The sequence below is a fragment of the Eremothecium sinecaudum genome, chromosome VIII (genome assembly GCF_001548555.1).
Source record: "Eremothecium sinecaudum strain ATCC 58844 chromosome VIII, complete sequence".
Lineage (NCBI taxonomy): Eukaryota > Fungi > Ascomycota > Saccharomycetes > Saccharomycetales > Saccharomycetaceae > Eremothecium > Eremothecium sinecaudum.
In genome coordinates, this window is record NC_030899.1 from 316,866 (window position 1) to 342,606 (window position 25,741).

At 40.4% G+C, this 25,741-nt stretch overlaps 12 protein-coding genes and 1 non-coding gene across 13 annotated transcripts; 5 read left to right on the forward strand and 8 right to left on the reverse strand.

Moving 5' to 3' along the window:
- Positions 1 to 174: 174 nt before the first annotated feature.
- Positions 175 to 3,393, reverse strand: ILS1 (isoleucine--tRNA ligase ILS1; the record flags this gene model as incomplete). Its single annotated transcript, XM_018134106.1, has 1 exon — positions 175 to 3,393. The coding sequence occupies one exon, from the start codon at positions 3,391 to 3,393 to the stop codon at positions 175 to 177; it is 3,219 nt and encodes a 1,072-aa protein (XP_017989622.1).
- Positions 3,394 to 3,759: 366 nt separating this feature from the next.
- Positions 3,760 to 5,706, reverse strand: SSA3 (Hsp70 family ATPase SSA3; the record flags this gene model as incomplete). Its single annotated transcript, XM_018134105.1, has 1 exon — positions 3,760 to 5,706. The coding sequence occupies one exon, from the start codon at positions 5,704 to 5,706 to the stop codon at positions 3,760 to 3,762; it is 1,947 nt and encodes a 648-aa protein (XP_017989623.1).
- A 258-nt stretch (positions 5,707 to 5,964) lies between these two features.
- Positions 5,965 to 7,125, reverse strand: AAR2 (U5 snRNP complex subunit AAR2; the record flags this gene model as incomplete). The annotated part of the gene is made up of 1 exon (XM_018134104.1): positions 5,965 to 7,125. The coding sequence occupies one exon, from the start codon at positions 7,123 to 7,125 to the stop codon at positions 5,965 to 5,967; it is 1,161 nt and encodes a 386-aa protein (XP_017989624.1).
- A 399-nt stretch (positions 7,126 to 7,524) lies between these two features.
- On the forward strand, positions 7,525 to 7,600 carry AW171_hschr84679. Its single transcript, XR_001930133.1, has one exon. It is a non-coding gene; the product is annotated as an HHLSNR56 (small nuclear RNA).
- Positions 7,601 to 7,947: 347 nt separating this feature from the next.
- RPS8A (40S ribosomal protein eS8) lies at positions 7,948 to 8,550 on the reverse strand (the record flags this gene model as incomplete). Its single annotated transcript, XM_018134103.1, has 1 exon — positions 7,948 to 8,550. The coding sequence occupies one exon, from the start codon at positions 8,548 to 8,550 to the stop codon at positions 7,948 to 7,950; it is 603 nt and encodes a 200-aa protein (XP_017989625.1).
- A 722-nt stretch (positions 8,551 to 9,272) lies between these two features.
- Positions 9,273 to 9,518, forward strand: KTI11 (Kti11p; the record flags this gene model as incomplete). Its single annotated transcript, XM_018134102.1, has 1 exon — positions 9,273 to 9,518. One exon carries the CDS (start codon positions 9,273 to 9,275, stop codon positions 9,516 to 9,518), a length of 246 nt encoding a protein of 81 aa, XP_017989626.1.
- A 312-nt stretch (positions 9,519 to 9,830) lies between these two features.
- AST1 (Ast1p) lies at positions 9,831 to 11,411 on the forward strand (the record flags this gene model as incomplete). The annotated part of the gene is made up of 1 exon (XM_018134101.1): positions 9,831 to 11,411. One exon carries the CDS (start codon positions 9,831 to 9,833, stop codon positions 11,409 to 11,411), a length of 1,581 nt encoding a protein of 526 aa, XP_017989627.1.
- A 221-nt stretch (positions 11,412 to 11,632) lies between these two features.
- On the reverse strand, positions 11,633 to 12,370 carry UBC6 (E2 ubiquitin-conjugating protein UBC6; the record flags this gene model as incomplete). The annotated part of the gene is made up of 1 exon (XM_018134100.1): positions 11,633 to 12,370. The coding sequence occupies one exon, from the start codon at positions 12,368 to 12,370 to the stop codon at positions 11,633 to 11,635; it is 738 nt and encodes a 245-aa protein (XP_017989628.1).
- Positions 12,371 to 12,837: 467 nt separating this feature from the next.
- Positions 12,838 to 13,794, forward strand: AW171_hschr84684 (ribose-phosphate diphosphokinase; the record flags this gene model as incomplete). The annotated part of the gene is made up of 1 exon (XM_018134099.1): positions 12,838 to 13,794. The coding sequence occupies one exon, from the start codon at positions 12,838 to 12,840 to the stop codon at positions 13,792 to 13,794; it is 957 nt and encodes a 318-aa protein (XP_017989629.1).
- A 223-nt stretch (positions 13,795 to 14,017) lies between these two features.
- On the reverse strand, positions 14,018 to 16,303 carry AW171_hschr84685 (ubiquitin-specific protease UBP13; the record flags this gene model as incomplete). Its single annotated transcript, XM_018134098.1, has 1 exon — positions 14,018 to 16,303. One exon carries the CDS (start codon positions 16,301 to 16,303, stop codon positions 14,018 to 14,020), a length of 2,286 nt encoding a protein of 761 aa, XP_017989630.1.
- A 1,010-nt stretch (positions 16,304 to 17,313) lies between these two features.
- SEF1 (Sef1p) lies at positions 17,314 to 20,589 on the reverse strand (the record flags this gene model as incomplete). Its single annotated transcript, XM_018134097.1, has 1 exon — positions 17,314 to 20,589. One exon carries the CDS (start codon positions 20,587 to 20,589, stop codon positions 17,314 to 17,316), a length of 3,276 nt encoding a protein of 1,091 aa, XP_017989631.1.
- A 395-nt stretch (positions 20,590 to 20,984) lies between these two features.
- On the reverse strand, positions 20,985 to 21,737 carry PRX1 (thioredoxin peroxidase PRX1; the record flags this gene model as incomplete). Its single annotated transcript, XM_018134096.1, has 1 exon — positions 20,985 to 21,737. The coding sequence occupies one exon, from the start codon at positions 21,735 to 21,737 to the stop codon at positions 20,985 to 20,987; it is 753 nt and encodes a 250-aa protein (XP_017989632.1).
- A 608-nt stretch (positions 21,738 to 22,345) lies between these two features.
- KIP1 (Kip1p) lies at positions 22,346 to 25,696 on the forward strand (the record flags this gene model as incomplete). The annotated part of the gene is made up of 1 exon (XM_018134095.1): positions 22,346 to 25,696. The coding sequence occupies one exon, from the start codon at positions 22,346 to 22,348 to the stop codon at positions 25,694 to 25,696; it is 3,351 nt and encodes a 1,116-aa protein (XP_017989633.1).
- Between the last annotated feature and the right edge of the window lie 45 nt (positions 25,697 to 25,741).

Below are 25,741 nucleotides of genomic sequence, written 5' to 3' on the forward strand. Positions count from 1 at the left end.
TATACTGAAAACCTATCAACGAAGTATAAATCATGAAGCGCGCTTTTTTGAAATATGGCGTGTAAAAGAAAAACCTATATAGATGGCTGGAATCATATATAATTATTATCTGAAAATATCACATTATATCACTTACGTGGTATTATATACTATCACTAAAGATTTATGTGGAAACTACAATCTAAAGACCCGTAGCTTGAAAATGGTGTCATTAATCGACTGCTCTTCGTTGGCTAACTCATCGGTTCTGGAACCATCAAATAGCACAAGTTCACTTCTGCAAGATTTGGACAACATTTGGTAGTGCTCTTGGACTATAGACTCGAAACCAATAGTATCTTTAACCAGTTCGTATTGGATAGCAACATCGTCAGTAGCTTCTAGACCACACTTCTTTCTTAGTTTTTGGATTCTATTCACAATTTCCCTAGCCAACCCTTCGGTTTTTAGTTCTGGATATATCTTGGTATCAAGGATAACCAAAACATCCTGGTTGGTTCTGACCTCTTGGCCTTCTTGAACTTGCTCTTCTGGTAAACCTCTGATGATAGATAGATCACCTTTAACTAGCTCAATACCAGCCACTTCTATCTTACCGGTGTTCAAATATTGTTGAACTTCTTCTGAAGAAAGCTTGGGCAGTGCGTTCTTCACTTTGTTCACGTCTTTCTTTAGTTTTTTCCCAAGGACAGGCCAGTCTGCTACTGCGCTGTACTTGACGTTGTAAGCAGCTTCATCGGAGGTAATGATCAAATCACGAACATTCAATTCCTCAAAAATGTACTTCTTCAATGCTTCAATGTCATCCAAGTAATCCTGGTTTGCGTGTAGGATAACTAAGCTCTTAAGTGGAGTTTTCAATGAGATCATTTTCTTCTCACGAATATTTCTGCCGAGATCAATAACTGCTTGCATTCTAGAGACTGCAAGTTCAATCTTCTCATCGAATAGCTCCTTTCTCGCTGTAGGATAACTTAAGAAGTGTAAAGACCTTGAGTCATCACCGTATTGAGATAACACTTCTTCTGGGATGAATTCCTTCAATCTCAGGTAGATACTTTCAGACAAGTATGGAGTAAAAGGAGCCATTGCACGGTTGAAAGTGAATAATGCTTCACATAATGTGTTCAAGGCCTTTAAGCAGTCTTCTAACCCATCTTCACCCTTTAGACGACGACGGTTAAATCTGATGTACCAGTTAGTTAGCTCGTCAATGAAATCCAACAATCTTGGAATAACAGAGTACAACTTGTAAGCTTCCATTTCTGTGTGAATATACTTGACTAGTGATTGCAAGGAAGCGAGAATCCACTTGTCCATGACATTATCACTTCTGACAGATGGATCGAACTTAAAGTCGATTTCAGAAGTCTTTTTTAGAAGTGTAATTTGACCCTCCAAGAACTTAAAGGAATTCCACCATGGTAACAAGACCTTGGAGACAACTTCCTTGACACCTTCCTCTTTGAACTTCAATGATTCAGCTCTCAAAACAGGAGAGTTGATCAAGTAAAGTCTTAGGGCATCAGCACCGTACTGATTGATAACAATGTTGGGGTCAGGGTAGTTCTTTAAAGATTTGGACATCTTCTTACCATCAGCAGCTAAGACAATACCGGAAACAATAACATTCTGGTAAGGTACAGAGCCAAATAAGTGACACCCTAAGACACCCAGAGTGTAAAACCAACCTCTCGTTTGATCCAATCCCTCAGAAATAAAGTTAGCAGGAACTCTTTCAGGGAAACGTTCCTTGTTTTCAAATGGATAATGTTGAGAGGCGTATGGCATGGAACCAGATTCAAACCAACAGTCAAACACCTCCTCTACTCTTCTCAGAGTGCCCTTGCCTTGTTTTGATGGGATAGTGATTTTGTCAATAGTATCACGATGTAGGTCAGTAATTCCGGTAACACCAGATAGCTCTTCGAGTTCAGCAATTGAACCAATACTAACAATTTCTTCATAGTCCTCAGATACCCACAGCGGAATAGGAGTACCCCAGTATCTGTTTCGAGACACATTCCAGTCTCTAGCATTTTCAATCCAAGATGAAAAACGCTTTTCTTTGATAACAGAAGGAACCCAGTTAGACTTTGCAACCGAATCCAAAAACTCCGGAATTATAGGCTTGACGCGGACGAACCAAGCAGGAACAGTTTTGTAAATTAATGGTGTGTTAGATCTCCAACAGAATGGGTAGGAGTGGCGAACTTGTGATGCTAGCAATAGGTTGCCAGAAGCAGTTAACGCTTTAATGATTTCCTTATCAGCATCCTTAACGTACTGGCCTGCAAAATCAGTAACAACATCTGTAAATTTACCTGTGTCATCAACAGGATTTGGAATGTAACCATCTTCCGAAACAATACCGAAAGCAATGCAGACTCTGTAATCGTCCTCACCAAAAGCAGCAGCATTATGGACAATACCAGTACCAGATTCACTACTGACGTAAGGATCAGAGATAACTCTGAAAGCAGTTTCGCCGATTTCCTTTATAAAGTATGGGAATAGCGGTTCATACTTTAGGCCAACCAAATCCTTACCCGGGAATCGTTCAACGACCTTATATTTTTCTGACGCTGGCTTCTTGTACAATGTTTTGATCAAAGATTCCATCAAGATGAAGTATTTGTCTTTCTTCTCATCATATATTTTAACATATTCCAAATCCGCGTTAACACACAATGCACAGTTGGAGGGCAAAGTCCATGGAGTGGTGGTCCATGCAACCAATTGAGTTTTTTCTTCCCCAATAACATTAAAACCAATGGTAACTGCAGGATCATTCACCAGCTTATAGTTTTGCTGAGCTTCGAAGTTACTCAAAGGTGTAGTACATCCAGTTGAGTATGGCATGACACGGTAACCACGATATACTTGGTTCTTTTTATACAATTCCTTAAAAGCCCACCAAACGGATTCCATGAAAGTTGGATACATTGTCTTGTAGTCATTGTCAAAATCAATCCAACGACCCAGACGACCTATAGTCTTCCTCCATTCGTCAGCGTAAGTCATGATAATCTTACGACATTCATTGTTGTAGTTATCAATACCGAATTTATAAACATCTTCTTTGCAAGTAATGTTTAATTTCTTGTCAATGATATGTTCAATTGGTAATCCATGTGTATCCCATCCAAATCTTCTTTCAACATGGTAACCTTTCATGGTAGCATACCTAGTAATAGTATCCTTAACGGTAGAAGCTAAGATATGTCCATAATGAGGTGTACCAGTAGCAAATGGCGGACCATCGAAGAATGAGAACTCTGGTTTACCTTCTGTTAACTTCAAAGATGTCTGAAACGCATCTATTTCATCCCAAAGGGCTAAAATCTTTTCTTCCTCCTTTGGAAAGGAGAAGTGACTACTAGTTTCTGACATTGCAAACGCTATTGTAGTTGCGCTTGACCTTCCTGGTCTATATCACAGCAAGATGTATGACTATTTTACTCACTCGAAACGCATGTCTTCGCTTGATCTTAACATCAAAAAAATTTTATTCGTAAATAATGATGTTCATTCATGTCACATGGTTTCTAATTGGACCTTTAATCACAGCTCCCACTACACTAAGTAAAAGCATTTTAATCATACTCGATAGGTTTCTTCTTACAATAATATATATATTATATAGTACGGGTAAACATTGACTACGTAAAAGCTATTATTCCATAAAATGCAACCGTTGGCTTCTTATCAACAGATTATTCGTATATAAAATACTCCTTCTGCTTACACCTGGGCTATTTAGTCAACTTCTTCAACAGTTGGTCCGGATTCTCCGCCACCTGGTGCTGCACCAGCACTACCAGGTGCACCTCCTGGGAAGCCGCCTGCTGCAGCGCCTGAAGGAGCACCACCTGCGGAGTAGAATTTAGTCATGATTGGGTTAGCAACTTCTTCCAACTCCTTCTGCTTGTCTTTGTACTCTTCCGTAGAAGCAGCCTGAGAAGCGTCTAACCAGCTTATAGTTTCTTGTGCTGCAGATTGCAATTTCTTGTAATCGTCTTCACCGACCTTTTCCTTGAAGCTTGATTCTTCAACGGTGTTCTTCAAATTAAACGCATAAGCCTCCAAAGAATTCTTGGTTTGCACTCTCTCAGCCTCCTTCTCATCCTCAGCTCTGAACTTCTCAGCTTCAGAAACCATCTTTTCTATCTCTTCCTTAGACAATCTACCCTTATCGTTCGTGATGGTAATCTTGTTGGACTTACCAGTACCCTTCTCAACAGCGGAAACATTCAAGATACCGTTAGCGTCAATGTCAAAAGTGACCTCAATTTGAGGAACACCTCTTGGGGCTGGAGGAATGCCTGTTAACTCAAACTTACCTAGCAAGTTGTTGTCCTTCGTTCTAGTTCTCTCACCCTCGAAGACTTGAATTAAAACACCAGGTTGATTGTCCGCATACGTTGAGAAAATCTCTGATTTCTTGGTTGGGATAGTAGAGTTTCTTGGGATTAACTTGGTCATGATACCACCAGCAGTTTCAATACCTAAAGACAAAGGTGCAACATCCAACAACAACAAGTCTTGTGTCTTTGAAGATTCATCACCAGTCAAGATTGCAGCCTGGACAGCAGCACCGTATGCGACAGCCTCATCTGGGTTGATAGATCTGTTTGGCTCCTTACCGTTAAAGAAGTCGGAAACCAACTTCTGGATCTTTGGAATTCTTGTGGAACCACCGACCAAGACAATCTCATCGATTTGAGATTTGTCCAACTTAGCGTCTCTCAAAACCTTCTCAACAGGATCCATGGTAGATCTAAACAAGTCAGAACACAACTCCTCAAATCTTGCTCTGGTTAGAGAAGTGTAGAAGTCAATACCCTCAAACAAAGAGTCGATCTCAATGGAGGTTTGAGATGAGGAAGATAGTGCTCTCTTAGCTCTCTCGGCAGCTGTTCTTAATCTTCTCAAGGACCTCTGGTTGGAACTCAAGTCCTTCTTGTTCTTCCTCTTGAACTCCTGAGCTAAGTGGTTAACCAATCTGTTGTCGAAATCTTCACCACCCAAGTGAGTATCACCTGCGGTGGCCTTGACTTCAAATATACCATCGTCAATAGACAACAAAGAGACATCAAAAGTACCACCACCCAAGTCGAAAATTAAAACATTGTGTTCGGACTTGCCCTTTTTGTCTAAACCGTATGCAATGGCCGCAGCGGTTGGTTCGTTAATAATTCTCAAAACATTCAACCCTGCGATGGTACCAGCATCCTTAGTAGCTTGTCTTTGAGAGTCATTGAAGTAAGCTGGAACTGTCACAACAGCATCCTTCACAGTTGTACCCAAGAACTGCTCAGCAGTTTCCTTCATCTTACCCAAAACCATAGACGATATTTCTTCAGGCGTGAAGGTCTTCAACTCACCCTTGAACTCTACCTGAATATTTGGCTTACCTTCTTTATTAACAATAGTAAATGGGAAATGCTTTGCATCATTCAACACTTCAGGGTCGTCATATTTTCTACCAATCAAACGCTTAGCATCAAAAACAGTATTGGAAGGGTTGATGGCAGCTTGATTCTTTGCAGCATCACCTAATAAACGTTCAGTGTCAGTGAAAGCTACATATGAAGGGGTAGTTCTATTACCTTGGTCATTCGCAATAATCTCAACACGATCATTTGAAAAGTGTGCAACACAAGAGTATGTTGTACCTAAATCGATACCGACAGCCTTAGACATTATAATTGTTCCTATTCAAGCCTTTATTATTCTAACTTCTGTGCTTTTGGTTATTAAATTCAGTAGTAAAGATTAATTTGATTAATTTACAGCCATTTATACATGTAGATGGACATGACTCCTCCCTACTTTGTATTAGTTAGCAGTTCTGGAAAATTCTATGTTAACCTAATTGTGTTTTAGGTAGTAAGGTTGTAACATGATCTTTACCCCTAAAACACGATTACAGTAATTTCTAGAATAATCTAGTTGTTTTTTCTAAACCCCTTCGTCTGTCCGGTAATCACCGGTTTTCCCGGACAGGTTAACTTTGTAGAACACAGTACTGGCAACCGCTGGAGCATACTCGTCATCACTGTCAAAGAAGGTGCTGGCGTTTTCTAGTTGCTCCTCCTCTTCTAGGTCTTCTGGTACCAATTTTGCTGCAGTTTCCATCGCTACTGGAAATACGTCGGGGATGAGCTTTTGGATGGCCGCTGTTGTTGATTTTAAGCTTTCACTATGATAGCAGTCCCTAGCTGTACTGACTGTTAGACAACGAGTCCAAACTTCTTCGTTGAGCAGAGTATCTGCATATTCTTGGGGTAGTATGTTTAGCTGGCTGGATAGGATATGATCGAGCTTTTGAATCTGGGAAGGTGACACCTTCGAACTCCCACATATCAGTTCAATAATAGCATGCCACTGTAGACTTGAGCCATAGTTGCTGAAAATCATGGAATTTAAAAAGGAGAATTGCATTTCTCCAAGGAGAGAATGGAAGGAGGAGTAGTGGTATTGCGCCAGAATGACATGGTATAAGTACCACGATTTATCGAGGAAATCGGTAGTCCGGTGGTCTGCGCGAAGTGCCTCGTTTGATTTGAAACGAATAGGTGTATAATTGAGGGTAGGCTCTTGTTCTGGGACGTTTATCTGGCGCTGCGAGTTAGAGGTGTTTGCGAGGGCCTTCCGTAGCATGTGGTTCTCCTCTGATGTTGTCATGGTAGAATCCACGTATACAACCGGTGTATCTACACTTAGTTCGCTGGCCCAGTAGCGGATATCCGCCCATTTCATGCAGCTTGTGAGGGTCTGCCAGGTATCGTTTGCTTCTGAAGGATAACTAACCATCAGGTGTTGGCAGCTCTTGAAGCGCAATTCCAGCTCCTGTCTAGCATTGTCATCGGACCTAAACTCTGGAATATATATTTCTTGCTCTGGGTTGTAGCTGAACGACAAGTATAGGTTAGGGTCAGTGGAGAACCAATAACCGTAGCGTATACCGTTTTCACTATGCTGGAAGTGGACTACATGATACTTGACGTCTGATGAAATGAGCTTAATTCCGTGGAACTGCTGATTTTTCTTTAAACTGAATGAATTGCAGTCTATACCCATTACCACATCATTAGGTACAGAGTTCACAAATATGTTCATTGCCTAAGTTAGCTAGGTGCAGTGAAAATTCACTATCAGCTTTCAATACGCATTAACAAGAATATCATTAGATGAACCTTGTTACACTTAAAATACGTCTGAGACGTAACTAATATTGAAGAAGGAGGACAAGCTTTTTTACCTATAACAAAGATGCGATGGGCGTTAAAGAGCCCTAATGGTAAAGAAGTCGTTCGTTTTTTACGATATTATTTTTTCTGAAATTTTTTTTTACTATTTAAATGGCTTTTCTCGCTCCATTATTCCTCCACATGCGAAGATCATATGCAACAAAGGAGGTGACGCCGTCTGTGAACTTGCTCTGTGCTGCTTAGGTGAGTAGTCTAGCGTGTTCAGGAGCTGGTGCTTCACTCTACATGTTTTATTACTTGTAAAGAATTTACCTGATGAGAAAATCTTCTACAGACCTGTACTGAACTCTTTTGAGTGTTGCAGAAAAACGAATATTGCCTTTTTATCTCTGACTTATTCTTTATACAAAGTAGATAATAGTAGTGACTTTCTATTGGTAGTAGCGAGCTCAATCCGCTTACTGGTGGTATGTAAGTTCAGTCACGCGCTTGATATAGCTTACTTGCGTATGTAAAGCCTCATCGACATTGCTGTATGCGTACTCTGCATACTTCTGGGTTTAGCCTAACATTATGCTTCACTAAAGCACTGCATCGCAGGTCTTGAGCTTTAGCTAAATCTCAGATATAATCAGTAGCTTGTTATATTGTAATTTTTGGCTTACAAGAAATTAATGGAAACAATTTACATAATGACGAATGAAATTATAAACTAACCTCGGATCTTCATTTATTTCTTGGCGGTCAATCTTCTCAAGTAGAAGGCTAATTCTTCACCTTCCAAAATGTAACCGTCACATCTACCAGATTGACCTGGTCTGGAAGAGATACAAGCGTACAATCTACCAGCAGAGAATTGAGCGTCAACGGAGTGCTCGATCTTAGCTTCAGCAGCTCTAGCAGCCCACTTTCTCTCAGCGTTTCTGGAGCTAGCAGTGGTTTCAGTAGCCTTAGCGTTCTTCTTCTTACCCAAAACTTGACCGTAGTGAGATTCGTACCATTGTCTGAATGGAGTAGCATCAATTTGGACAATAGCAGACTTGGTCAAGGTGTTGGTTCTGACCAATTCGTTGTTAGATGGGTGGTACACGACACCAACAATTCTGGTCTTTCTGGAAACACCTTCAGAAGCCCATGAGAAGTTACCGGTTTCAATTCTCAAAGCTCTGAACTTCTTGTTACCACCTCTGGTTCTAACGGTGTGGATTCTCTTGGCACCGATCTTAGTGTTAGCGGCTTGACGGCCCAATTCGAACTTTCTCTTCTTTCTGAATTGAGCTCTCTTAGCACCGGTAGCTGCCCTCTTGTGTCTAGAATCACGAGAAATACCCATTTTGAACTACTGTAATAATGTTAGTAATTGCTATTATAAATAAGGAGGTTCGAGATACTATGATGTTTCGGATCCTCTTTTAATTTTTCCTAGGTAGTGTATCTAAATATATGATTGAGCTCATCTTCTAAATTGTTGGAACAGGAAAAGTTTGCGCGAACCATGATATATGCTGACTATCTGGTAACAGTTGAATCCTATAATATCTCTAACCGCTTATAGCGAGTTTTAACATACGTTTTGGCCTTGTGAGTGTTGAAGTGAATTATCGTAGCGTTGAACCAAAAAGATCTCTTAACACTGTATACAAGTTTTGACTGAGTACGAAGTGGTAGTAAGTTTTCCCGCTACCCTACTCGGACTGCGTGGGTGGAGGTCCGCGCCGGAATACTGGGGCTGAAGGACGTCTCTCGCGTACTGAGCCAGCCCGGCCTGTCTGCCTGCTGAGCACCTCATTCTTTCTGAAGAGAATGTTACAGTCAAACCTGTTTCATTTTAACATGTGTATGGGTGGTAGTTTATAATGTATGGGTGGTAGTCAAATGCCACGTGATTGAAAAAGAAAAGAGTCGGTTTCTTAGCAAGAACATCATCGGTATATGAAGCCATCCCACTTCTACTTAGTACCGTTCTTAGAAAAGGAGGTAATCTAAAGCACTATCAGGGTGTTGTTTCACAACTCAAATTCAGCATTTACCTTTATTGTAACTAACTAGTACAAAATGTCGATATATGATGAAGTAGAGATTGAGGACATGACTTTTGATTCCCACACTCAGCTATTCAGCTATCCCTGTCCATGCGGAGATCGGTTTCAGATTAGTATCGATGATATGTTCGATGGAGAAGCAATAGCAGTGTGTCCAAGCTGTTCATTGATGATTCAAGTGATTTTTGAACGGGAGGATCTCATGGAATATTACAAAGAAGCAGGACTAGAACCCCCGGAACCTATCGCCGTAGCCTAATAAGCCGGGACATAAGATCATTAACAAAATGTGGTGTGTGGCTGGCTTGTTTAGCTACAGCGTGCATATTTAATTCTTAGAGGTGGTCTGCTAATATTGTGGTTTTTCTCGTATTGCGACGCTGAGAACAAGGTTGTGTTAGTGACAATATGTCATGACAGAACGATCCGTGTCAGAATCCTGACAGAGTTCTTATCAATTGATAAGCCGGCATGTTTGATAGTTACGCACAAAACTTGTTTTCAAGCTTCTCTAAGTGACACATTCGCAATTTAACGCTGTGCACCTAGCCTAAAACAAATAAGTACCATAATGGTCGGTGAGTCGGTTTCTACATACTTTAGCTACCCCCAATACTCTGCTATAAGAGAAGAGGATGAATTCTATCCAAGGTCCTCTGTAGAGAAAGTATCTGCTATTGATTCAGATGAGGATGATAATGAGTGTTATCCGCGAGCCGGGGATGAGAAACTGACATGCCTAGAGGAGGAAAAGTACCTTGATGGGATGCAACAATATGCAGACCAGCATCCGGGTGCTTATCCCGAAGATTGCTATCCAGAAATGTATGGGAACAGACAAGAATATCTCGATGACGATGACGATGATGACGATGACGATGACGATGACGAGGAAGAAGGGGAAAAAGACCGGGATGCCATGTACAGTGGATTAAGTTCCACCGCCTCATCTAGTGCAGTAAGCCGCCAAGCTTCAGATTACAACTTCTTGCCATACATTCCCGTGAAATCCATGAAGCTTATGAGCAAAAAGGGCCCTCCAGAGTTCACTTACTGGAAGAAGATTAAGTTGCCTATTCCACCCACGAAGTTGATCGTACAAGTTCGTCATGTTGGTTTAAATCCAGTTGATATTAAGATAATTAATACTTATCTGAAGTACAGCTGTGGACATGTGGGTGTGGGCAGAGAGTATAGTGGAACTATTTTAGTGGTTGGCGACGGTTTAGCCTCGGAATTTGAAATTGGAGAAGAGGTTATGGGTATCTTCTGGCACCCTAAACTTTTCAGGGGCATTTGTGAGACGTCTATTATAATAGATCCCCGCTTTGATATAATCACCAGGGTACCAGCACCTATCTCGATGAGAGAGGCCAGTGGAGCATTATTTTGTTTGGGCGCAAGCTATAACCTATTACATAAATTAGAACAGAACGGACAGCTTCATGCAGAAAGCAATATCCTCATTAATGGAGGAACCACCAGTATGGGTCTTTTCACTTTGCAATTGTTGAAATACTATTACCGTATTCCTTCGGACATAGTTGTTATTTGTTCTGTAAGAGGAGTAGAAGTTCTCCACGATGAATTTCCGGACATATCCGACGAATTGATCTTCATTGACTATGAGGCCACCGCTTACGGTGACAGTTTGGCAAGAACATTAGTTGATATGGTCAGAAATAGAAACTTACTAGAATGTGATGCTGAAACGGGTACAGTATCGAGAACCCATTTTAAACAGGGAAAGTTTACATTAGTCTTGGATTTCATCGGTGGATATGATATCATTCAACAATCAGACGCTATTATCGCAGAAGGTGGCGTATACGTCACAACAGTTGGTGACGTGCAATCTAACTACGAAAAAGATACCTTAAACAGCAGGTGGAAGAGACCAGGATTCCAAACTAGAAAATGGTTCGGAAAGATTTTATGGGACTTTAAATACGAGTATTTCTCTTTTGAACCAACCGTAAGATCGACCTTTGACAACGAATGGGTTGACGTCTGCGTGGATTTATTATACAACGAAATAGTCAGAGTTGTCATTGATAAGGCTTATAGCTGGAAGCGAGCTCATAAGGCTTTAAGACACTTATCATCTGGGCATGCTCGTGGCAAAATTATACTTGATATTGACAAGATATAAAGCATAACTAGATAGTGCTTTAAAATTTATAGGTTAACTTGCGGCGTTATGTTTAAACATGACTCCTTTATACAAATAACCATGCAATTACATATAATTAAATATTTATAACCACCATAACGCTTGTATATGCGGTTCGGCCGATACAAGAGAAGGACTAATCCATACGGATGAAATAGACCTATAGTCCTGACGTCTTTATAATTTAATTAACCGCGGTCTTATCGTAAACAACATATTACCAATACTATTGCTAATATAAAAAATGACCATGACATGATCCCACTTCGGCCGCTATTCGAAGCCAGTTGGTCCTTATCTTGCTTGCTTAATAGCTCCGCACGTATTCTATCCTCTGGATCTTCAATCTGGTCGAGTGAAACCGCTTTCTCCTTCTCTAGCTTATCATAATTATACTTGCGATTGTCTTTCTCCTTGGACTCCTCAATCTGCTTAGACAACTCAATATCCTCCAGGTTCTTTTTAACCAATTCTGGGAACATCAACTGGAACGCAGAGTTACTTTTGGCATTATAAGCCTTCGACTTGCGAGCAAGTAACCGTTTTTGCGCATCCCCAGTATTTATAGAACCCGAAGTTTGCTCGTCACCTGTCATAAAACTCAATAATCCTGTCAAAATCGTCGCCACTGACCACGAAGGATTCCACGTGTCTGGATGAAAGTCACTCATAGACAAGCATAACCTGGTATTCTCTTTAAACCGCCCATTAGGTGTTATCATTTTAATCGCAGGAGGCTTAAATGGGTACTCCGAAGGGAAAAGCAAAGTCCCGTGGTATTGCCCTCCTTCATAAGGAGTATCAGGCGGACCAGTAATCACATAGTGCCATAGCAGAATATAATCCTCATGAGGTACAGCTGTTATATAGGGAGGGGGGTTTTCCTTTATCATCTTGTACTCCCTGGTCAATCTTTTAACACCCTGTTGGGAAGCCATCGCGTCTAAAAGTCTTAAATATGTGTACAGAAGTATCTCCAAGTACTCACAAGCAGTTCTAAGTTGGCTATAAACCCCTATGAATTGTGAATACCACCTACTTGCTCTAGTTCACCTTTATAGCTCGTTCTTCAATTCCAACAACAGTGATATTATTCATTTTATACGATATAATAGTCACGTGTGCTCTCCTTTGTTGCTCAGTATACTGAGAGATGGGAAGAGGTCAGCAGCGTGGACTTAAATACAGTTACGGCCATTGATGGTTAGTAACTATTTATAAATTGCAAAATAAGCTCCTTTCTACATTCTCTACCGTTCTTCCGGGGGTTTATAATAATTATGTCTTACTAAAATGACAAAACCTATGTAAAAAAAATCGATGAGGACCACCAATAAAACTGTGAAATAACTGCTAGCTAAAGCTCCACTAAGTTGGTTCTAACCCCTGGAATATACTTCTTGTTATGGGCTCAAATAATATTAAACTCTTAGCGGGGAATTCTCACCCAGAATTGGCTGAAAAGGTGTCAGCAAAGCTTGGCGTATCACTATCGAAAATTGGAGTGTATCACTACTCGAATAAAGAGACTTCTGTGACTATTGGTGAGAACATTAGGGATGAAGACGTCTATATCCTCCAGACTGGTACTGGCGAACAGGAAATCAACGATTTTTTGATGGAATTGCTGATTATGATCCATGCGTGCCGTACAGCTTCAGCGAGAAAGATTACAGCTGTGATTCCAAACTTCCCTTATGCTAGACAGGACAAAAAAGACCAGTCGCGTGCCCCTATCACGGCGAAGTTGATTGCGAAGATGCTGGAGACAGCGGGGTGCAACCATGTTATAACCATGGACCTGCATGCTTCGCAAATACAAGGATTTTTCCATATTCCAGTGGACAATTTGTATGCCGAACCTAACATTCTTCACTATATTAGGAAAGAAGTGGACTACCAGAACTGTATGCTGGTTGCTCCCGACGCAGGCTCGGCAAAGCGGACTTCCACGCTTTCAGACAAGTTGAACTTGAACTTTGCTTTAATCCATAAGGAAAGACAAAAGGCAAATGAAGTTTCTAGAATGGTTTTGGTCGGAGATGTAACAGGGAAGTCGTGTATTATTGTTGATGATATGGCAGATACTTGTGGTACTTTGTCCAAAGCGACGGATACGTTGATTGAAAACGGTGCCAAAGAAGTTATTGCAATTGTTACTCACGGAATCTTTTCTGGCTCTGCAAGAACTGTCTTGAAGAACAGTAAACTTGCGAAGATCGTAAGTACGAATACAGTTCCAGTGGATTTGAACTTAGACATTTATGATCAAATTGACATTAGTGCTATACTGGCCGATGCTATTAGAAGACTACATAACGGTGAAAGTGTGTCATACTTATTCAATCATGAAGTATTCTAAGATACGGCCTGTAAGGTCATCTGTACAATATATTATTTAGTTTATATATTAATATACTTAACATATTATTAGGTATCTCATTTAAACTTTATTATTACTTTATATTTTATTACACTTTTTAGAAGTAAATGTTGCTTTTAGTTATTAAATAGTCCGGCCGTGTGTAACAATAATAACAAACAATCCAATACTCTCTACATAGATAAGCGATAATTAAACTGACTTAATCCTTTGTCCGCTTGAAACTAAACAGCTTCGTTCTCTTCTTCAGTGGGGACCATATGTTACTATCCTTTTTCTCAGCAACATCCTCCGATAACACGGCCTGATTACTGACAGAAGGAACTCCTTGTTGTTTTATCCAATCATCAAATTTAACCATTTGCTCTATATTATCAGCATAGTCGACTTTAGTTCCTTTACCGGGAGTTGTTATCTCCTTGTAGAATAAAACATACGCCGCGGTAGTGTCTTTCGGATCGCCGGTGTACTTCAAAACACTATCTTCAGAGACCGACTCAACAGTTTCATCATCAAATAAAAGCCAGCCGTATAAGTCATGCTTGCATATAGTAACGTAATGTCCATGTTGTGGACCGCCTCCCATATGAATTACGACGCTTCTCAATTCATAGTTTTTGCAGACAGACGAATCAAATGTAGAACACACTTTCAATGTTAATGGATAATGAACGGTGTTGAAGAGCTTGATATTGGATTGACATTGTTCATTATACTTGAATCTCTTTAAATGTAGAAGAAGAAATTTTGGAAGTTGCTTCAGGCCTACTGTCCTCTCGGCTTCCTGAAGACTATTGCATGAGTCACAATAAAACTTGTTTGCGCCGTTCAACATTTCTCGTTGGTGAAAGTCTTCCAACATGTCCTGTATGTTTACCTCTTCATCCTCAGTCACTGGGATTGCAAAATCCAAGAAAGGTTCGTCACTAGAAGTTACGCTGTCACAAGTTAGACATGTTACTGAATTCGTCATAGTACCTTGAAATAAAGACTTAATGAAATTCTCGGGGACCATATCAGGCATTTTGTCCAATTGCTGTTGTAAAGACTCACTTAACGAATTCATAAGGAAATTAAGGAATTCGTGAGCGTCCTGATGCATTAGTTTGTCAAATAGAATGTTTTCCTTTCTTAAAACATCAACGAAGAAAATAGGTGACGCCACCCCTACCATTGACCTTGACTCAACTATGCACTCGAAAATGTCTTTCAAAGCGCTGTATAGGTCGGGTGGTTCATCTTTCGGGAAATACTCATGATGAAAGGAATGGTCAATGGTTAGGACAGGTCCTGTTGTTAAAGCGGCCTTCTTTCTCTGCTCAATAGAAGGCACGCCAAACGGCAGGGTAGAATTACAGGGCTGTGACTGCGGTTGTAAACCTAAGCCCGCCATCATCCCTGAAGATGAAGAAGAACTCGATGAAGAGGTGTTGATGACTCGGGTTTGCAGCTGAACCGAATTTGCGGCCGTATCTGATCGCTGACAGTGGCCTATATTACATACGGTCCGTCCAACTATTATTTTTGACTCCTGATGCGATTTAACATCTATGGAGCTCTCTTCGTCATTAGAAGTACCAGAATACTTCAATTGATCGTCACTAGTATCGTTTTGTTTCGTACATCCATTAATTTGATCACCGGAAGGTAAAACCCCACCTTTCGCAAATTCGTTTCCGCCAGCAGTAGAATTAACACCATATTTAGAGCTATCAGCGGACATATTCTCATTCTCATTTTCAATCTTGTCTGGTTCCTGTCTTGCCTCACCGGTCTTAAGCATATTGTTCCAACTTCGTCTGGAAAAGCTCTTGCTTGTAGGCGATGGAGACGAATTGTTCGGCCTTGACTCCTCTGAAACATTATTACAGAAACAGCTACCATTAGATTGATAAGTTTTCGCTGCATTACCAGGCACATAGGAAAAAGAAGCATTCGCATTCCCAAATTTCCTGGATTTCGTACTTACCGTATCCAATTTTCGTCTTCTTACGGAAGGTTCCCCGCGCTGCGGGTATTGCAATACATTTACCCTGAACTCCTCTAGATTAAATAGGCATTGTAATATAGAATTACAGTAACATGTATTACCAAAGTTCTCTAATCCGAACACTTTAGCTAGTCCGTTACCATATACCAACATTCCAGAGGCCCCTGAACCTTCTCTCGGATATATATTTTGCTTTAGCAACGGATTAAGTTCAAGTGGATATTGTAGAGTAGTTTCATTATAGTCATGAAGCGCCAAATCATCAATAGATGGACTTGATGATTCTATCTCCAATTGTTTACCTTCATCGTTCTCCTTTTCCCCCTTATTCAATAACGAAAGATCATTTACTATGCCTGGACGTATACTAGAGTTATGACGTCTTATTTCACTTTCTAGTAGCTCTTGGGAAGTGTTTTTAGGCCTTACATCAACAGCAGGAATAGTACTCTTACTCTTTATCCTTTCACTTTTGACTAGCCATTTTTTTAAAATCATTATGTTATTACCACCATTAAATGGAAAACAAAGGTTCTAACTATTGAAGGCCAAAACCACAGCTGCTAATAACTTCTAAGATATAGGATCGATTAATGCGATCAATATCTATTTTACCCGGTAGGAAGTCTAAGAAAAGCTTTACTTTAGCTTGTTAATTTCGGGAGTTCAAGTAGAAAAAGAGGTTTCTTGAAACTTTTTAATTAAAGTAAAGTTACTACTATACGACAAGAGTCTAAAGTGATTACTATAATAGGCTCAAGCTAAATTGTTGAGGTCCCTATTGCGGAAATGTTGTAGTATCTTTAATTAGGACGTTTGTATTCCAACGTTAAGTTTTTAAGAAGTTAATTACTAGGTTTTTTAAGAATGAAGGGTTAGGTATTACTCAAGCAAATACTAAAGCCTCTAAGGCCTCTAAGAAGTCAATGAAGAGCTTTTTATTATGCTCGCTAGGAGGGGTTCCGCATGTCCATCGCATTGGGCTGGTTACAGTGAGTGTAATATAACAAATTCGTAATTCTAGAATCGAACCCAGGAACTAATAGGCTTAAAAATTCCAAAGAGGAGTGAGGAGACGTTTTTTTTTCACAGCCCGGGGTACGGAAACTTGTTGGACTAGGTCATGGATCAACGGATGAGTATATAAGCAAATCCACGTGACTACTGAAGTGAACTTGCCGCCGAGGATTTGAATATAACCTTGAGCTATGGAGCATGGGTCAAGAAGTGCGGAAAGCAGTAGGTCTTGGAGGGTTATCATGCTTCTTAATTTCCTTGTTTGAAAATTATAATCTTAGATGGGTAGTAATCACAGCTTGATATACGTAGGTGCTTGAATGACGTTCAATGCTGAACTCATAGGTTATAATATGGGTAGGACCCTGTATGCTTTACGATAACTATATAACAACAGAATAAATAATAATAAATAATACTAACAACTAGCGTAAATACTAAAATACTACACATAATAACACTATAGACATAACTGGAATATTTTAAATTAGTCAGAATTCAGGAATCATATTAATATCATACCAACCTAAGAAATCATCAGTACTAGAATTGCCTTCAATCCACCCTGTACTTTGCTGTAGAAAAAAGGTATCAAGCTCCGATAGTTGGTTAAAATTCGCTGAACTGTTTTGGAGCTGTTGTTGTTCATTACCAACAGTTAGTAAGGCGTTATTCTCATCACATGCCGCGCTAGCAGAGGTTGCGCTTAATCTGTTCCCGTTAGTGTCCAGGAACATGCTCAAATTTGTGTATGACGGTGTCGTCGCTAGCGTTTTGTTCATAGCAGATTCGCTAAACGCAGCGACTGCAGAGGTGCTGTTTAAGCGCGAAGACTTCTGATCTCGGGGATCAATTGTGGACAAGCCAGTATCGCCATTGTTGAATAAAGAATTCGGAATTCCTGTAGCAATTGATTCTGAAGTGATTTTTGGAATCCCATTTCTGCCAAATGGCGACGACTCTACTAGAGAAGCGGATACCGAACGCTGCATAGATGTTGCAACAATGGAGTTGGAATCCGCAGGCTGCATTTCAAAAACACGACTATCAGTTTGTGAGGAAGGAGATAGCGGATCTGTAGCTGGTTTTGCTGCAGTAGGAATTAGCATGAATGATTGCTGTTGTCGTTGCGTTGCTTCTTGCAGTATTTTCTTGCAAGTGCCAGTGCTGGCTTCTGGAACGACACTGCCAGTAGCATCAAGCATTGAGAGCGGGATACCGTTAATAGATTTTATAGGCATGCCGTCTTCACCTCCTTGGCTTTGTAACATTCTTGCCTGCTTCATTGCGTTCTTGGTAGGTACCAACTTCGTAACTGTTGTACCATTTGGTGTGGTTTGCGTAATGGTCTCGAAATCTTCCTTAGAAATTTGATTATAGAATGGTAGTGGGAACAACTTCCTCGATAGTAGAACTTTCTTCTCTTCGCTACAACTGCTTAGTAGTTCATTCCTCTTTCTTTGAACTTCTGCATTATATTTTTCATCATTTTCACGTCTTCTGGCCTCATGAACACAGTACACAAGATCGTAGAATAATGTACCGGTTAGATGAGACCTCATACGAGAAATAATACCGTCTTCTTCGACGAACAACTCGGGATGTGTTATTAAAACGAAGTTTAACTTCTCCAGAACGCTTGCAGTTCTAGAAATGTCGTTTTCCACACTTGCGGCCCATGCAGATAGTTGATTTCTATACAGTCGATGCAATGTAACGATAGACTGGCGGGCAGAGTCGACGTACTTATCTGGCAAATATAGCGTCAAATGAATTTTAAAGAGTATCAAAGCAGCGTAGTTAGCACTGTGTCTAACGTAAATCGGCAATTCAATGAGTTGCCGTTCTTCTAAGATCTTCGTTAATAGCGTAATTATTCTCGTAGCCGCCATATATGCCTCTGTAACATACTTCTTTTGATAGTCAATCGGAGTATCAGGTAAAAATGCAAAACAGCAAATCATTAGCTTTGCGTAAAGGTAATATATTTCCACAAAGGGATAGGTATCAAATTTCATGCTTGCATGTAAACGAGATAGTTCCCATTCCATGATAGCAAGTGAGCCGGCACGTTCACCGGTCTCTAATAAACCGTCTTGGGAACTCACACTGGATCCCATTATGCCGGAGAGTTTGGCCTGGAAATGCGCCAAACAAATCAACTGACGAAAAGGCATTGGTAAATCTGGGACCTTTCCCAGTCTTGCCTTCTCAATGATATAATCCGTTTGAAAAGTAGACGGTAGTCCAAGAATACTACTCCAGCATTGTTCAGCAAAAAATATGCCTAACCAAGTCCTGGTTCTCCATTTCTCAGCATCTGGCATCAATGCCTGTGTCCTGGTAAACTCTGACATGAATTCACCCCTGTGTAAACCTAATTGAAAAGAAAGAGACTTTGCTAAACCCACAAATCGATAGGAACAATCGTCCAGAACCTTCAGATTTGGAAGCGGCCAATTACAAAGTAGTAGCAATGCTTGAGAAATATGGGTTGATCTTGGAGTGCGTATCCAACATGTTTCAATGGCTAGTTGTTTTATAAGAGAAGCAAGCTTATTGTAGAGTGTAGGTTCCGGATCAGACAGACATGCTATCAGCATAACAGTCCAAAATAATAACTGCGAGCGGGAATATAGCTCCGTCACCGACTCGCTTGTCATGATAGGAAAGTAGGGCAAATACTTAGTAACAAAAATAGTGTGCAGCTCTTCAGCCCGTTTAATTGTAATCTGAACATCACCCAGTACAAATTCATCAATATTTGCTTGGGGACTGGGCAATAGAGGCAATGTGTTGGTGGTCATTACAACAGGCTTTTTATTCGTCTCGGGTGTCATTGCAGGTGTACCATTAGAAGTCGGAGTATCTGCCGGCGAATGATTTGCTGATGAGTGGTGCTTCAAAACAAGCTGTAAGCCAGGGGGAAGGGACTTTGCACTGCTGTTTGGAGGAGCTGAGTCATTCAGTAGAGGAGGAACACTCCCGGAACCTTTTGTATAGTCAGTGCCATTAGATGCAGGCCCCATGGGGCTTGTGACTCGTGAAGTAAACGAAGAGTCAGACTTCAGCAACTCCGGTTCGCTCGCCAAATACGTCTGTACTGAAATTCCGCTATGCTGCGCTGAATCTTGAGTCTTTATCGCCTGCAAAATTTGTCTACCCAACTCTGAATTTCGCATTGCGGAGGCCAAAATTCCCTCACTTCTTAGCAAAAATTCCAGTTTCGAATTAAGCTCCTCAATCTCGTTCTTGAGATTCTGCAACTGAGACCCTTTCTTTGGTCTGAACTGGGGATCAATTTGACATTGTAGCCCCATACGTTTACATCTGGAACAGGAAGCAGGGAAGTTTTCAGATGCATTACACTTGATCTTGTGTTGCCGACAATGCGTACAGGATGTCACTGGTCTATGTCCCGTCGATGAAGGCTGGTGCTTTGCAACACTAACAGCAGACCTGTTATGCTTTGAGATTGACGAGCCCGGCGATACCAGCCCGTTATACATCGTAGAATTCAACTCCACTAAACTATCAGAATTTTCTCTCTTCACCCGTTTGATAATTTTCATCTCTTCTTGAGTATTTGTAGATTCACCTGATTCACTTCCATCCACTTCTGCTATTCTCTTTGGCCTACTATTCAGGTGTGTCATAGTTTGCTTTTCCACTTCAGATTCGCCTGAACCCTGCTTCCCGTTTTTATATAGTCTATTCAAATGACTAGTATCACTTCCAAGGACCATCTCACCTTCTATCATTGACATATCTTAAAACAAAGCTAAGATAGTTGTCCACTATTATACTTGTTGACCTGTTCTATCTCGATATGGATCAAAACTTCGCTGTAATAATAAGCGCCACAACAGTTCAAACAGTGGTCACAATAACCAATAGCATACACGAATAGTTTTAAATAACTATCTAAACCTTTCAAATGCTAGTCTAAGTTATTTTCTTGTTGACTCATGTATTCATTGGAGTCTTCAAGAAGTGAAGTGAAACAGTGAAAAAACTGTTAACTCAACGGTTTTAAAAGGCAACATCAACACACGTAGCCAAGAAATAAAAAAAAACACCTTAACAGAAGTAATACTATGTCTTATCTTGGTTTACATAGGCTAGAGATTATAAAGTCACTAAATGAACGCACTAAGCTTTTTCAGCCTTTTGTAAAACGTAGGTATGGCTTCACAGTGCGGAAAGAACCAAACTTGGCTTTGGCGTCTTCGTCAGAAACAGAAGGTGGGATAATAACCTCGTCGCCCTCTTTCCAGTCAACTGGAGTGACAACGCCCTTTTCATCTCCCTTCTGCAAAGCATCGATAACTCTGAGCACCTCTAGGGAGTTTCTACCCACAGCAGCAGGGTATGTGAAAATCAATCTGATCTTCTTTGAAGGGTCAATGACATAGACTGAACGGATAGTTTGCACTAGACCACCGCTTAGGTTCTTAAAACCTTCCTCGTCAACCATATCATACAAAAAGGAGACCTCTCTGTTAACATCGCCAATGATTGGGAAGGTAAAGCTGTCCAACTGAGAAACTTCTTCAATATCCTTGACCCAGTCGTGATGCTTTTGAACACCCTCTGCAGACAAACCAATTAGTTTAACATTGCGCTTGTCAAACTCTGGCTTTAGCTTAGCAAAGGTACCAAGCTCTGTAGTACACACTGGGGTGAAATCAGCAGGATGCGAAAACAAAACACCCCAAGAGTTGCTTAGATAGTCGTAGAAGTTTAATTCACCCGCAGTTGTCTCAGCTGTGAAGTCAGGGGCAGTTGAATTTATTCTTAGGCGAGGTTGGTCTTGTTGCTTGAAAGACCTGATAGCTCTGCTACCATTGCCCTTTAGAGAGCTTATCTGGTTTTGCAAGGTGTTCTTAGCCTGACTTACTGTACGTCCAATCATTATCACTATTAACTTAGTACTAGTGGCTGCTGACTTATTATTTACCGTATGTTAGCTCAACATTGTCTTTATATATGTGCCAAGCATCGGTCTCCCTATTTAACTGTGGCATAATAAAGTCACGTGCCATCCATTAAGAGAGGTATTCCAGCATGCTGCTATGTCATTCAGGACCACCAACCAGAGACTACGGACTTGATTGTGGCGTTAACTGACTGCTTAAATGTGTGTAATACGATCTTGTTGATGATTAGCCAGGGGATGGAGTTTGGGTATCTTAAATTAAGGGTACTACTTTGTAATGTTGGAACCGCTGAAGATTATAAAGGCGCACCAGGCTGAAATATAAGGAATTGATGATAATAGAAGGTTGTATAAGCAGTTTAAGTAAATCAGAAGGTAGTTTTCACCTATATATATAACAAGTTAGTAGTCGCGACGTATTCTATGACACTATATTGAGTGCGCGAGCATGTTGACTTAAGCCGTTAGCACAAACCGGTAAAGTCACAATTTATAAATGGTTGACATCCAGTGGCTACAGCAATTATAGAGATAAAACATTTTGGTGATAGAGTCTAGCATATATTAATATAGCTACGATAGGAATGAGTGATCGGTTGTTAAGATCTAGTTCTTCTGGCGTGTTTAGTACACCGGTTTCAAAACCTCTGGCGAGACCTAAATCAACAGCTGTTTCAAATTGCTCACAGAAAAGAGCTAGAACGAGCATAAAATCGGATGAATGTGGATTAGAATGTAATATCAATGTGTATGTGAGGTGCAGGTCCCGCAATGAGAGAGAGATCAAAGAGAAGGCTAATGTTGTGGTTTCCACACTGGGTAAACAAGGTCGGGAATTGGTAGTAATGAACCCTACTATGTCAAATCATAGGACATATTCTTTTGATCAGGTGTTTGGTGCTGAAAGTGACCAGGAGACAGTCTTTGAGAAGGTAGCGAAGTCATATTTATATGAAATGATACGAGGATACAATTGCACTCTGTTTGCGTACGGCCAAACAGGCACTGGGAAAACATATACCATGAGTGGTGATATTGAGGTGATGGGCGCATCATCTGAAGATCCTAACCATGTCCTATTGAGCGAGAATGCGGGCATAATACCCCGGGTTCTTGTGGAATTGTTCCAAATTTTGCAGAATGAGAGTCAGGACTACTCGGTGAAAGTGTCATTTCTTGAATTATACAACGAAAAGCTACGAGATTTGTTAGCAGGCGATAAAGAGCCTTTGCTGGATGATTCAGGAGGTAGTATGTTGAACTCTTCTGAATCGATCCGAATCTTTGACAACCAAAAACCCGACAGAAGAACATCTAGCTCATATGCAATCACGGTTAAGGGTATGGAGGAAATATATATTAGTTCCGCGCATGAAGGGTTGAAATTGTTGCTGGAAGGCTCACTCAAGAGAAAGGTTGCAGCTACCAAGTGTAATGATGTTTCGTCACGCTCTCACATTGTTTTCACTATAACTACGAACGTTACGAAAGTCCACCCTGCTTCTGGCGAAGAATATGTGAAGATCGGGAAGCTAAACCTTGTTGACTTGGCAGGCTCTGAGAATATCACCAGGTCAGGAGCGGAAAATAAGAGGGCCCAAGAAGCTGGCTCGATTAATAAATCATTGCTTACTTTAGGGCGTGTTATCAATGCCTTAGTGGGCCACTCTCAGCACATTCCATACCGCGAGTCAAAATTGACGAGGCTATTGCAGGACTCATTAGGTGGGCGTACAAAAACATGCATTATTGCAACCATTTCACCAGCTAAAACATGCATTGAGGAAACTGTAAGTACTTTGGAGTATGCCACAAGAGCGAGATCCATCAAGAACACCCCGCAAGTGAACCAATTGATGGCAAAGGAAACTTGTATTAATGACTATATACGGGAGATAGAAAGATTGCGCAAGGACTTGAGGGCTATTCAATGTAAAGAGGGCATTTACATTACTCAAGAGAAATACGACATGTACGAAAGTAACTCTATTTTAGTTGATGAACAGAAGGCAAAGATTGAGAATCTTCAGGATCAAATTAGAAGATTTAAGGAGAAATATTCAGGTCAAGTGAACATTGTTAAGGAAAAAGAGATACAATTAAAGGAACTCACGCTAATTAACGAAAAGATTATGGAAAGCTGCAAGCAGTTATATTGCCAATTTGACCAATTGAAGACTAATGTACTATCATATGATAGAGAAGTTAAAGATATACATGAGAAAAACCTCCAACTTTTGTCGAATGTAGCTTCAAACAGACAAAAGATTCATGAAGCATTATTATCGAAGGTCGGTTTTGTTGAAAAATCACAAAGTGCCATATCAACTGAACTTAATAGTTTGGGAGCCATACTAAATACCTTGCTCTCATACAATCAACGATTCAAAACAGTGATCGAAGGCGTATTTGAAGATCTACGAGATAGGTTGGCTATTTTCGAGGAAATAACTCAAGGAGGAGAGCTATCAGTTGATGTGGATGGCATTGACGACAAATTTGGAAAGGTGACGGATGTTGTCAGGTCCTCTTGTGAAAATGTACTAGTAAGAATGGATGACTACATATCCACTCTAAAATCAAATATGTCACTGGCTAATTCTGATTTATCTGGTGGTTTGAAGGAGAACACTGCGAAGCTTGAATCAAGTGTTCGAGATTTCGTTACAGATATAAAGAAAGAATTAGAAGACTCTTTACAACATCTCATTGAAAAAGTCGTTTCACAAGGCTCTGCAACATCTGAGCTTGTAAACTCTACTAAACTTGGATTAATATCCCAGAAAACTCAAATAGAAAAGGAGATTCAAACGAAAAGTGAAGAATATGCCCAAAAAGCAGCAGCAGCACGGATGGATATTTGTAAACTTGTGGAACAGGAGAGGCAAAGATGCCAGGAGGCGATGAAAGCGAGCTACGAATTTCTGTTGGATAAGATGAAGGAATCAGAACTGAGACAGAAGTCATTTGAAGAATTGATTGCTAATAAGCTTCAGGAACTTGTAGCCAGTGATGGCCAAACTGCTGTTGAACTGTGCTCATTTGGGTTGCATCAACTCAACTCCCATACAATGACAAGTATCAATAGCTTGGCAAATACGATCACAGAGAACAGTTCTTCTTTAACGTCAGATGTGCAACACTTTAAAGTCCGTAACTCATCAACCTGTGATTTTGATGTTCTCAAATATGAATTTAACAATTTCAAGGAAAACATTGCGTCTGCATCAGGCAAGCAAACCACAAGACTAGAGGCTCTGGTGAATGAGACTTACAGTTGTTTAAAAAATGATCTAGAAATACACAAAACTGACGTCACATCTGAGATAGATAAAGAGAACAAAGAGACATGTGCGGTGCTTGAAACGGCAAATGATAATAGCCAAAAACTGGTTCACAGTATTAATACGTTGGTTAATTATGTTTCTGAGGGTTATAAAAGTAATGTCATGCAAATCTCACATACACAGGACGAGATCTTTGACAACAACATTATGTATATGAAAAAGATAGCTGATAAAATAGGAGCAGCCATTACAATGAGTCCATCCCTACAGGATATCCCACAAATCCATGATGGGCCGCAAAGAGTTATAAAAAGACTACCTAGTTTTGATATTTCTGAGAATCTTGCTGAAATAGAAAATGAAAATGCTCTAATATCTGAATTACCATATGGTGGGGCTGATATGCTTATTGGTGCTCCCAGCAGCTCTCGCGAAAGTATTATAAATTCATCGCGTGGCGCGCAATCGCTCAATGCGATCACACCTGTTCCACTATCAGTAAAGCCTTACACGAATTTGCAAGTGCCCAGGAATTTGAATTCGAACATTAAAACTTTACAAAATCTTGCTTTGGAGACAGTCAGCAACAGTGGCAGTCAGATGACGGAAGTGATTGATCTCAGTGACGATGCTACTTCCTGTAGCTGAGAATTTGCATTAAGAAATAAACCGCACATAGGAGAAGCATTCTGA